Source organism: Myotis lucifugus, unplaced genomic scaffold (assembly GCF_000147115.1).
Source record: "Myotis lucifugus unplaced genomic scaffold, Myoluc2.0 scaffold_26, whole genome shotgun sequence".
NCBI classification, from domain to species: Eukaryota; Metazoa; Chordata; class Mammalia; order Chiroptera; family Vespertilionidae; genus Myotis; species Myotis lucifugus.
The window spans coordinates 838,711-851,555 of NW_005871074.1; the positions used below are offsets into that span (position 1 = coordinate 838,711).

Sequence of the window (12,845 nt, forward strand, 5' to 3'; positions counted from 1 at the left end):
TACTCTGAAGGTTTATCAACATGTTCCTGCAAAGTGCTTTATCTTCAAGGAGATTCATGGAGGGGACCTTTGACAAATGCACCATCCTGATGACTCTGCGATCAGGTAGCAGAGTTGGATGGGAATTTCCAGAACTAATTAAGATAAAATTTAAAAAGCTGGATTATAAAGGACAAGAATTAATGACATGGGACTGAATGAACTGAGGAGGATGACTATAATTTTTATCCAAATTCTGGACAAAAAGGAGAGGCACCTGACATTGATGTAGACCATTTCTTCCCAAGATGCCAGACCAAGACTTCCTACTTCAGCTAAACATGAAACCTTACTTCTTTTTTTAAAAAAATATATTTTTATTGATTTCAGAGAGGAAGGGAGAGGGAGAGAAAGAGAGAAACATCAATGATGAGAGAGAATCATTGATCAGCTGTCTCCTGCACACCCCACACTGGGGATTGAGCCCGAAACCCAGGCATGTGCCCTGACCGGAATCAAAACCTGACCTCCTGGTTCATAGGTCGACGCTCAACCACTTTATTTTCTTTTTTTTTCTTTACTCTGTCATTGGCCAAAGTAAAAGATAATGCCATCACCTGTATGCCACACCCTTGGTAAGGTGGATAACCTCTGGAATTCAGAAAACTATTTATTGCAGGCTAGGAGGAAACCTAACTAATTCCTGGTTTGAATGAGCAAACGCAACAATTCCTGCAAATGAATCCATTAATAATGCCACCTTCGTGGAAGTGGATTGTGCCTAATAGAATTTACCCTAAAAAACTGTGAGCCCGAAGTTGTAACCTGTTATTACCAGCCCTGGCTGGTTTGGCTTAGTGGATAGAGCGTCAGCCTGCGGATTGGAGGGTCCCAGGTTCGATTCCAGTCAAGGGCATGTACCTTGGTTGCGGGCACATCCCCAGTAGGGGGTGTGCAGGAGGCAGCTGATCGATGTTTCTCTCTCATTGATGTTTCTAACTCTCTATCTCTCTCCCTTCCTCTCTGTAAAAAAAATCAATAAAATATATTTTAAAAACAAAACAAAACAAAACAAACAAACAAAACAAAACAAAACAAAAAAATAAAAACCAAAAAGGATCAATGAAAATTTCTAGAACTAGTACAGAGCGGTAGCTGAGAGTGGCGCTGATGCCTTGAATTTTGATCACATCTCTCAGACGGAGAATTTGATCAAAAGGAAGGAATTGTTAAAAAGAAACAATAAACAATAGGCCCAAAATGGAGTCACTTTTGCTAAGCCCCACCAAGACTTAATACTTAATCTAATTGCAACTGTAGCCTCTCCCAAGAATAGAATTTTAACCCTATCAGTCTGGGATTTCTGGTCAACCCTAGTGCGGTCATCTGCCGGATAAGACCCCCTGCCTTCCCTTAAGGCAGTGGTTCTCAACCTTCCTAATGCCGCGACCCTTTAATACAGTTCCTCATGTTGTGGTGACCCCCAACCATAAAATTATTTTCGTTGCTACTTCATAACTGTAATTTTGCTACTGTTATGAATCATAATGTAAATATCTGATATGCAGGATGTATTTTCATTGTTACAAATTGAACATAATTAAAGCATAGTGATTAATCACAAAAACAACATGTAATTATATATGTGTTTTCCGATGGTCTTAGGCGACCCCTGTGAAAGGGCCGTTCGACCCCCAAAGGGCTCGTGACCCACAGGTTGAGAACCGCTGCCTTAAGGGAAGGTGACCTTGCCTGAAATAATCCACTCCTTTAACTTCCTTGTCTCACCCTGTTTCTGCCTATAAAAACCTTCCATTTTATACAGTTCCTTGGAGCACCTTTCTATCTACTAGATGGGATGCTGCCCGATGCATGAATTGTTGAATCAAGCCAATAAGATCTTTAATTTTACTTGGTTAAATTTTTGTTCTTTAACACATTGCTATGGCGACTGGGGTTTCTTCCAGGCCTATGATTCTTAAACGAGAAAATTTTAGTTCCTTCAGGCTCGTTTCTATGGGGTGTGGGTGTCCCTGCTACAGTCAACAGCTTCTGCCTACATACTAACTAACCTTTGCATTGGATCCTGTTCGTCTCATGTGAGCCTTTCAACAAATGGGGCGATAAAACTATTGTTTTTGTCATCCTGTTTTAGAGAAGAGTAACCTGGAGGCTCAGTCATGGCCAGTGGCTTGTTCAAGATCATTCAGCCTGCAGGTGAGACAGATGCAATATGAACTTGGTTGCTGACGCCAAAGCCGTGCTTCTCACTCACCTGCCCAGGCCTGAGGCAGAGAGGTACAATGCCCACGCTTCACTCTCATGCCCTGCTCACTTCTCATGCCTGCTGACGTGCCCTCTGTGTTTAGGAACACAGACTGGAGCCAGACTGCCAAGTCCAGCTGTGTAATCTTGGCTCTATCCCGTTCTGTCATCTGTAAATTGGGATGGTGATTCCTACCTCCTAGGGCTAGTCTGAGGGTCAAATGAGTTAACATGTCAAATTCCCAGACCATAGTAAACACCATATACATGGGAGCTCCTCTTAGCTGCTGAACCTCTCATTCATTTAGGGAGCTAAAACTGTAACCAAGGAGAGTCAACCATCCCCCGAGGACCTGGACGTCTACCTCGCATGGCAGGTGGCCAGTGTGATGCCAGAACAAAGCAGTGGTCGTGGAAAAGCGCCTCACAGCCTCGGATACCCTGACGTTCAAAGGCAAGTGTCACAGCTGCGTCTCTCTGTGGTCAAGTCCCTACTCCTGACGTCAACCCAGAGGCGCATGAGCTGACACAGAACCACTGGAAACAGCCTGACTATATAAAGTCTGTTCAGAAAGACTATAATTTTTAAAAAACAACAACAACAAAAAACAACTAACAGCAGGTTTCTCCTTTTCCTGATAGGAATCATTAATAGAAGGAAAAAGTTTCCCCCTAAAATTTAAATTGCATGAGCAACTCAATACCTTTAAAAAGGCATTTAATATTTTGGGGCCTCTGAAAGGCACTGTAAAGTGGCAGGAGACCGCAGTGAAACAGTGGAGAAAGTTGTGAGTTTCAGCAAGCTAAAATGAAACTGCTTTTTTTTTTTCTTTAAAAACCCACATCTGAGGGCTGCGAACCATGCGGAGCGTCCTACTATTCTGCTTCTGGGCCCGAGGCCTCACCGCCACCGTGGGAACAGTTCCTGCCGCACACACTGGCACTGCCCCTTTGCTCCCCCAAACTCTGGAGCGGAGCCTCCTTCTCTCACGTGTTTCAGTAAATGGAGAATTTCAGTTTCCCTGAAGAAGCCTACGGGAGATACTTCAGAGAGATAGGGAGAGAAAGAGTCCCTGAGTATAAAATCATGGGCACCAAGGGAGAGCGACAGCTTGGCAGCACTTCTTGGAAAAATGGATTCCAAATAGCCAATCCCAAGCAGGGCACTGCTTGTGGGCTTGTTTGTTGCCCACAAGCCTGAGCAACAGCGCTCAGAAATGGACATAAATGGCACGAGGCTGGGCAGCCGCTGGTCCTGAGTGCGGGACTCAGAGCCTGGGCCGAGGCCTCGAGCAGGTGGAAAAGGTTCGGAAGAGCCTTCTGTCCCCGCCCGGCGGGTCACAGACACTCGGACTCACCTGGACTTTGGAGGTGGCGGAGGAGGTGAGAAGGCCTCAATCCCATGTCTGTCCTTGGGGAACTCAAAGGCAAAAGAGGCCGATTTGCTCATCCCGGTCCCCGCTTTGTCGTTCTGCCCCGAGGCGCGGTCGGTGGGGCAGAGATGGTGCCAGGTAGAGGAGCTGGAGGGGTCCGCGGTGCCCTTCGCCATCGTCTCTCCTCCCCAGCTTTGACTCAGCAGGTTCTGCTCCACCTCCTCCTCTTCCTCTATCCGGCACTGACGGCTCCAGGCCCCAGTCTGGTACCGGGGCCGCCTCTGGTCCGCGGCTGAGGCAGTGGTGGCAGGTGGGGGACACTTGGCAGAGTCGTGGTTGGCGACGCCGTTGGCCCGGCAGGAAGAAGCGGGGTCGGCAGGGCACCGGGACGAAGGCTGGGGCCCTGTGCTGCCGCCCGAGCTCCCTTCGCTGAGGTCGGACAGTGGGGAGGGGGAGGGTGACACCGGGGACCCTCCGGGGCTCCCCTTGGACAGCTTGGGAGGAATGGCAGGCCTCCCCTTGGGGACGTTCTGGCTCGCAGCATGATGGTGGCCTTCCCTGGAGCCCTTCCCCTGCCCAGCTGACGTCTCCTGGTCACCTGCTCCGGAGTCCTGGCTCACAGACGGGCGTAGCCACTGCACGCCCACCGCAGAGTCCGGGCTGCTCAGGTAGATGGTCCGGTGGTCCTCCTTCGGGGAGGCCGCCATGATGGTGATGGTGGCCGGCACCTTGGGGCCCGCATCGGGGCCTTCCCTGTCCCGGCTACCGCCAGATGCCGTTTTCTGAGTCCAGGTGCTAACCATCCTGCCCTGGCCGGGACCAGCTGCTGGCTGCTCCGCCTTGCCCTGTGGCCTAGAGGGCACCGGGACAGCCTTCTTCCTCTTGGTGCTCTCAGCATAGATGGGTTCGGGCTGCACAGCCTCCCTGGGGTGGGTGGGGGGCTGGGGCTCCCCAGTCGGCCCAAGGCACCTGTTAGAGGCCACTGCGTGGCAGCCAGAGTCCTGCTGCTTTCCCGGCACAGGCTCCTTCACGAGGGAGCAGTAATCACTCTCGAGATGGGGGGCGAAGGGGCTGCTGGCGCCGCTGCTGGCACTGCCGCAAGACAGGCCGTCTGAGGAGCTGGCCGCCTCCGAGGGAAGGGACAGCTTCCTGGGGCCCGGGTGGGGCGGGGTCTGTGCGGGGCCCTGGCCACAGCACTCCCTTGGGAAGCCAAGCACCTGCTTCACATCCTCAGCCGGCCCCCCACACAGTCCCTGCTCCCAGCACGTGGGGGAGCGGTCCCCTCCGCCGGGTCTGTGCCGGGGCCCCTCGCCCTGGGAGGTGGCAGCGGGGCTCCTGGGACAACAGTCCAGGATGGAGCAATATTCTCCCCCTTCGCTGTCCCCGGAGGGTGAGCACCTCTGATCGCTGTCATCCTCAGAGGGCAGGGACTCCCGCGGGGGCTGTGGAGAGGGGTGGGTCCCAGGGTCCTTGGCACAGCCAGGTGTCGTCCTGCTGCCCAAGCCAGAGAGCTTCTGGTGGCGGCTCTCCTGGGCGGAGGTCGGTTCTTGGTGGGGAAACGTGGGTTTTCCTTCTCGCCCAGCCTTCTCTTCAGGGAAACTCAGCGGGTGGAAGGCGGTGGTCCGCTCCCCCCGGGCCCCTGGGCTGTGCAGGCTGACCATGGCATACACCGGCGAGCAGCGAGGGTGGCCATCTGCGGGGGCAGCCGGGACAGCAGGCTTCTGGACGCCTCGGAAGCTGCCCAGGCAGACCATCGGAGCGTCTTCCTGCTTCGGGAAGGGCAGCTTGCTGGGGGCCCATCTCCAGATGTCCTACACAGCCCCAAGGTGAAAATGGACATTAGACCTCACCAGAGAGAAAGGGAGAGAGAAATTGTGAGGGACGTGCCACGACCTTGCAGGGCAAAGGCTGGGCAGCACGCCTACCTCCCAATCCGCCCGCAGCCCCCCATCGTTGCTGGGGCCCCATGCAGCCACTGGTCTTCCAGACACTGAGCTGCCCCGCCCACTTTGGTCTGTCATTCTTTGGGCTTAGGTCTGTGAAGCAGGGGAAAATATCACTCGAAAAAAGAACATTTTGCCTTTCCCCTAGAAACTGCCGGATGAGGTTAGTTCTCCTATGGGCTTTGAAAATAGAGTTTTGGATTTTGTTTAATTTTTTGTGTGTGTTAGTCTTTTGATAACCATGCCATGTGACATTCCTAAAGAAGCCAAAGTTATAAGGCTTTTTAAAACACCTTGGGTGAGTGGCGGGGGCAGGAGGGTGCTTTCTGGGATGAATCGTGTCCAAGAGCTGCCAGTTATAGGCAGCGACCTCAGCCGGGGCCTGCCCAGGTGGCTGAACTAGGAAGGTGAACTGGTCATTCTCATCACTGAAGTCACTGTCCCCTCCTTCTCTACTTCTAAAGCTCCCCGGAGCCCCACTTTTAGCATCAGCTTCAGAGTAGGCCCTGCATTCCAGCTCTTTTCCAAGATGATTCTGAACAGAAAGCGTCCCTGGCTTATGTCTGTGAAGGGTGACCTGGTGAATGGACATGACCAGCTTGCCAAAAATGGAGCAGCCCTGCGGGGACAGGGAGCTCGGTGCCACCAGAGGAGATGCCTTTACACAACTGAGCCTCCCTCCCCGGGCTTACCTCTGACCTCTGACTTCCCAGAAGCCCCCACACCCTTCCCGGTCCCCTCACTAGGATGTTTTGGGAAAACTAAAACAGGCAAAGAGGTCACAGAGTTCGCAAGCAGTTCTTAAGACACGTCCCAGACGTCCAGCTCCGTAGACATGTCTGGAGCAGGCTGTCCTGTCCATGCCCTCTAAATAATTATGCCTTTGCAAGCACTCGCTGTGGAATGAGCAGAACGGTCTACTCTCTAGGGATGGAACTGTTTTACTTAGTGATCCTAAGTCAAAGCTGGTAAAAATCCAAGCTTCACAACTGGAAATATGAACATTGGCTGGGGATGGGATATTAAGGAACTAGAGGCCCAGTGCACGAAATTTGTGCATGGCAGGGATTGGGGGGGAACCCTCAGCCCAGTCAGCACCCTCTCCAATCTAGGACCCCTGCCTACCTGATTGCCCCTAACTGCCTCTGCCTGCCAGCCTGATCCCCCTAACTGCTCTCCCCTGCTGGCCTGATCGCCCCTAATTGCCTCTGCCTCGGCCCCCACCACCATGGCTTTGTCCGGAAGGACGTCCAGAAGGATGTCTGGTCTAATTAGCATATTACCCTTTTATTAGTATAGATTACTGCTAATATTTTTAAGTGTGATAATGGTATTGTGGTTATAGTTTTTAAAAGATTTCATTTTTTTAAAAAGATGTACCAAAGTGAGGCGATGACTGGGTTTGCTTTAAAATCATGGGAAGGGAGGGTGAGGGGTGGAGATGCAGCAAGATGGGTCATAAGTTGATGACTGTTGATACATGCTACATCATGGTGGATGCATGGAATTCATCAGGCAATATTCTCCTTGTGTACACATTTAAAATGATCAATTAAGCCCTAGCTGGTTTGGCTCAGTGGATAGAGCGTCGGCCTGCGGACTGAAGGGTCCCAGGTTCGATTCCGGCCAAAGGCACATGCCTGGGTTGCGGGCTCGATCCCCAGTAGGGGCGTGCAGGAGGCAGCCAATCAATGGTTCTCTCTCATCATTGATGTTTCTATCTCTCTCTCCCTCTCCCTTCCTCTCTGAAGTCAATAAAGAAATATATTTTTAAAAAAGAAAGAAAGAAAGAAAGAAAGAAAGAAAGAAAGAAAGAAAGAAAGAAAGAAAGAAAGAAAGAAACAGATGGGAAGGAGGGCAGCAGTCAGGAAGGAGCGGTCTCGGGACAAGCTGACGGGCAGTCATCCTGCGGGAGTCTTGCTCTAATAGCCCTTCCTGGCTGCCAGCCAGTCAGCAAGCGTTACCACAGGAGCAGGCCCTGTAAAAATGCCACAGGGCTGAGTCAGCCTCACCTGCGAGGCGTTGGGGCTCATGTTCGCCTCTGTACACACGTCGGAGGCATCGGAGCTCAGCATGGTGGGCTTCACGGCGATGGTGGGCTTGGAGTAGGGCGAGCTGTTCACACCCTCATCTTCCAGGCGGCAGTGCTCAGGCCTGGGGGGCAGGCGAGGAGGAGGCAGGCCGCCTGCTCTGGGCTGGGGACAGGTGGGCGACAGCTGATGGTCGCCCCGCAGGCAGAAGCAGTTCTTGCAAGACCCGGGCTTCCAGATGTGCTCCACAAAGTCACTGCACGCAGACATCTTCAGGCTCTCGGGGTTCAGTCGGAGGGCCTGGTGTATCTTGGGCGGACAGTGCGCGGCTGGCTCATCCTGCACCCGGCTCTCTGGCGTGGTCTTGTGGGCGGCAGACGTGGGTCACAGAGCGACTTCCTGGAAAGGAAGAACATGGGTCTGATCAAAGACCTCCCCCCAGAGGACAGGCGCGTTTCCACTGAGGGTCTGACTCTTTGGGGAGAAGAGGGGGAGGAAGGAGAAAAGGGGGAGAAAAAAGCTGACCATTAGTATTCCATTTATTCCCAGGCCCTCGCCCGTTTCTCATAAGGCTCTTAGTCACTCTCTCGTGACGTGGCCTTATCAGAAGCTGTAAAAACTAAGCGCGACTCTGTTACGTGAGTAGAGAGCACAGTGACGTTTCATTCCCTGACAATCCTGAGCACCTGGAGGTTGGGGGCAGTCAAGCAGAAGAAACCCCATGGAGGAGAAGCCCGTTAGCTCATCCAGGCATCCCTGCCACTAGGGGTCCAGAGCAAATAAGAACTAAGAAGCAGAACAGCAAATAAAACCAGTGGCTTCCGGGGGATAAGCCACAATTTTTAACCAACTGTGTGAGTGGGGAGGCAAGTCTGGGCCCTGAGCTCAGGCTCTCCTCCTTACTTGAGACCAGGCAGAGATGGACAGGGTGAGAAGGGGGAGAGCTGTGGTCCTGCCTGCCCCCCCCCCCCAGGGGATTCTTGTCAGGAGGTCTGGCATCCTGGGAATTTACAGTACCTCCCTCCCCCTGCTTCATATACATCATTCAACCCAACGCTCGGTGAGGTCAGCCAGGCTGAGGCTGCAGGCCAAGGGGAGAACAGACAGAAATGCATAAGCACCTGTGGGCTGGGGGTGGCAGGACAGAGTCCAAGAGAGGGAGGGGAGGATCACACAGTAATTTCCCCAGTGATAACCCTGGAGGTAAGGCAGCCAGCGGGCCGGGTTAGTTGCCTCTGAGAGTAAAACTGAAAGCAGAGAGTTTGCATCACAGAAACGAATAAATTCACTATTGAGGAGGAGCTCAAAGGGCTGCAGATAGTAACCCATTAACCTGAGTAAAACCCTGTCAGGTAGCTTTATGCCCTTCATATAGATGGGAAAACAATGGCAACCACATAAACTAAGACCTGTTCCTAGACCAGCCGTGGGCAAACTACGGCCCGCGGGCCGGATCCGGCCCGTTTGAAATGAATAAAACTAAAAAAAAAAAAAAAAGACCGTACCCTTTTATGTAATGATGTTTACTTTGAATTTATATTAGTTCACACAAACACTCCATCCATGCTTTTGTTCTGGCCCCTCCGGTCCAGTTTAAGAACCCATTGTGGCCCTCGAGTCAAAAAGTTTGCCCACCCCTGTCCTAGACACAAAGTTTGGTGGTTCTGGAAAGAGAAGAACTTTGCTGGCAGAGCCTCAAAGCCATGTCCTTGGTCAGACCGGTGATGTTCAACCGGCGTTACCACGGGAGTTTTTAAAACATGAAATACCTGCCTGTTTAGTCAGGGGCACTGTCCTCTTTTCCCTTAGATTGTCAAATAAAAAAAATGACAGCAGCCAATACAACAATAGCCATCCGGTGTGAATGAGTCAAAATTATAGCTACTTTTTTTTTTCCAGATCAGCAAATAACATATTTCTTGGTGTGCCGCAGAATTTTAGTAATTAGTAATTTCAATGGTTGAAATGGCTGGGTTAGACTGAAAGCTCCCTTTCCCTCATTTAAAGACAATGACCTCCTCATAAGGAAGGTTCACGAGAAAATAATAGTTGAGTCTAAAGTGAACAGATTCCCATTCAATAGGAAAGGGTTTGCCCTAAGGTTTGCTCTTCACTTTCTTCCCGTGAGAATCTGCTTTGAGGCTGATGCTCTCTCAACTATCAACAGGACTAACCAGGTGGAATGAGCCAGGTGTCCCAAAGATCATTCCAGAATCTTTGTGGGAAGCGCTATCTTTCTGATCTCCCACACTCACCGGCAGGAGTGTTTATTCAACAAGGGCTGACGCTCAGTCTGCCTCCTTCCCCTCCAAAGTTCACCTGGAAGCCCCCTGCACCTTTCAGCTAAAGGAACACTCTGGAATAAAAGACAAATGTTGGTCTTGGAGCACCGGCTGTCTCGCATCCCTCCCTCTCAGATGACTGCAGGCTGGGCTCCTCTCGCTGAGTGCGCCCAAGCGGCAGGCTCATCCCTTGCCAGCTTGCCCAGGAGAGGTCACTAAGCTTCAACAAGCAGAGGAGGACGGCAAGGATTTTTCTTTCTCCTACAATCTCGGCTGCTAATTTCTAGAAGTTAGGGGGGGGGGAGTGGGGAGTGGAGGAAGCATTTTGGTGTTTAGCAAGTTCCCATACTCCTGCCCAGAGACGGGGAATAGGTCGTTTCCTGGGAGCTGTTGAAGGCTACCCTCCTGGCCACAGCAAAGGCAGCCCCCTCCCCCCCAAACTGAACCCCTGGCAGAAGCTCCGGAGTCCCTGGGAGGGCTGGAGGAAGAGAGCTTGGAAACCAGTTCCCAGACCCCCCCATGAGGCTGGGCTCCCTGAGGGGTTGGACATCCAACTACTTCCCAGGAGCTACCACAGAGCCACAGAGAAGCAGTTTCCGCAACGGGCACCTGAGAGCACAAACTTGTCTTGGTTGCCTGGTGCGGAGGTCCCCGGATCACCAACACCAGGGGAGCTTCCTTCAGGCCCCCCAGTTCAGGGCACTCTGTCCACACCCACCTGAGGCTCTGCAATTCTCGGACAAAGGCACAACTTTCACCAACAGGACTGACTGCTCAGAGATGCAAAGGTCAACAAAGCCCTGGGCTCCTCACCATCTCGGACGCGCTGCATCCTCTCAAAACTGGTTTCTCAGTCGCGGCAAACAACGTACCACCCTGCCCAGCTGGAAAGGATTCTTTCCCGGTTCTGTAGGTCTAGAGCGGGCCTGCAAGGATCTCAGTTTGTTTTAAGTAAAAGATGGTGAAGAACTCAAGTGACACTCACAAATCGGGAGCCGCGCCTCACCTCGCCCACCAGCTCGCTCTCGGCAGCCTGGGAATGGCAATGGCACCTTCCCAGCCCACATTCCTTACCTCTGAGGGAAGGCAGCCCCCAGAATTATGCAAATTCCCCCATTTCTGTGGGAGGCAGCAGTGTGAGACAAGAAAGAGATTTCAGCATGCTTTCTGATCCAAGTCATGATAAAATAGCTTTGCCTCTGCAAACTTGTGCACTAGACTTGAGGCTACTATTTGAAGACTGGAGCTGTCAGATACATGCCCACCTCCTTTCCAAAAGACTACGAAGAATGCTGGCCAGATCCAGATCCATAAACTTAAATATTTTGGCTCAAAATACTGCCCCTCATACTTGCATCAAAAGTTGTTTATGCCTTCCCCTGAAATGACAGATTACCAGAAAACACTCATCTAAAAAATGTACATATATTACAATTAAATTAATGCAGCAATGGAAAAGAAAAATATGTATGAAAGGGTCTGGATTTCAGTAATCCATTGACAAGGGTTGCCCGGGCAGAGAGGAGAGAGTGACAACTTTCACACACACACACACACACACACACACACACACACACACGGTAAGTTATGATAGCCACCTAACTTTTTATTTTATTTTTTCCTTCTCCGATGCTATGCAATCTAATCCCAGCAGTAGGAATGCGTTCTGTGTTAGACCCACTACAGTTTACCCAGTAAGAAGGATCCCGAGTTGCACAAGACCCCCAGATAAGAAAATAACTGCAGAATTCTCCAGGGCTTCGTGTCCAAATTCAGTTTCAGAAAGGGAAGGGGCTGCTACCATCATCAGTTCAGGCTGCGATCAATAAGGTCTCCGGAACCTGACTCTGGACCTGACTTATTGCAAAACTCCTCGCCGCTAGATCTCCGGGCTCGGCTCTCCTATGGGCTCTGCGCAGCTATGTGCTTGCTGGCTAGGCTCTACCTGAGAGAAATACACAGTCCCCGGTTAGCCGGCCCTGCCTCCATTCCCATTCGCAGGACCTGGAAGTGTGTGTGGTGTGTGCTGTGGTGTGTCCTGGCTGGGGAAGGGGCAGCAGAGGCAGGCTGAAGAACGTGCCCAGGGCATGCCTTTCAGAGGCTCAGCCATAGCTCAGGGAAGAGGCATCATTCAGTCCCTCTGCACACCCCATGTAACCCGGAGCCGCGAAAGGGCAGCTACGACCCTGGGGCCCCAAGCCATCACCACCGGGCTCCTGGTCCTGGCGGCCCGGGTGGCCCCTCACTCCCCGCTCCCTTGACCACACTGCCGGGGTGGAAAGGCGGTCTCCACACCAGCAATCCCAAGGCTCTTCGGTCTGGCCCCAAACCGCGCAGCGGGACCAGCAGAAGAGTCTGTTCCCCTCCCGGAACTCCAAGGAAAGTTTCCCCGTTTTCCTGAACGCAAGGATCAAATGAATCGAAAACACCCCTCCGGCTCCCGTGCGCTCCGGGCTCGGCGCCTCCACCGCGGGCACCACCGGAGCGCACGCGGTCCGCCGCTCCATCCTCCACCAGCGGCCGCCTGTCACCCCAGCGGACGCCGGCAGGGGGTCGCCCGCCCGCGATCCCGGCGCTCCCCGAAAGCTCCCTCTGCGGCCACGTCTGCCAGACAAAAAGAGGCCGAGTTTGGAGAAGGCGTCGCAGGCTCACCTCGGGGCCGCGCTCCCCCGGCCTGGCCGCCGGTCGCCGAGCCGCCAGCCGCCCGGCCGAGCGCCGCGGAGCATTGTTCGGAGAGAGCGCGCGGTGCGTGCCCGGCCGCGGGCGGGTGTCGTCTGCCGAGCCCCGCGGCGGGGTGGCAGCTGCGAGCCGGCTCCGCCCACCTCCCCACTCCCCTCACTTCGAACGGCTGCCTGTCCGGAAACCGGCGGCTAGTCATGGCCTGTAGTGCCCGGATTGGGCTGACGATCGCCCAGTGCTGCTTGGTGTCAGGGTGCTTAGGGCCAAGGACGGTTTCCAGCGCCCCCGCGGCGT

General features: G+C 52.9%; 1 protein-coding gene across 3 annotated transcripts in view; it reads right to left on the reverse strand.

Annotated features, from left to right (window-relative positions):
* Positions 1-12,845, reverse strand: part of PRAG1 (PEAK1 related, kinase-activating pseudokinase 1) — a 50,671-nt gene that overhangs the window by 37,059 nt on the left and 767 nt on the right. The window contains exons 1-3 of one of the 3 annotated variants that reach the window (XM_006086164.3): positions 12,525-12,655; positions 7,573-7,989; positions 3,603-5,428 (exon numbers count right to left, since the gene is read on the reverse strand). In XM_006086164.3, coding sequence (XP_006086226.1) covers positions 3,603-5,428; positions 7,573-7,860 — 2,114 coding nt within the window. In that variant the 5' untranslated portion in view covers positions 7,861-7,989; positions 12,525-12,655. Of the gene's footprint in view, positions 1-3,602; positions 5,429-7,572; positions 7,990-9,845; positions 9,924-12,524; positions 12,656-12,845 lie in introns of those variants that run through there. The other 2 variants (XM_014453594.2, XM_023751833.1) reach the window with 2 other exon arrangements.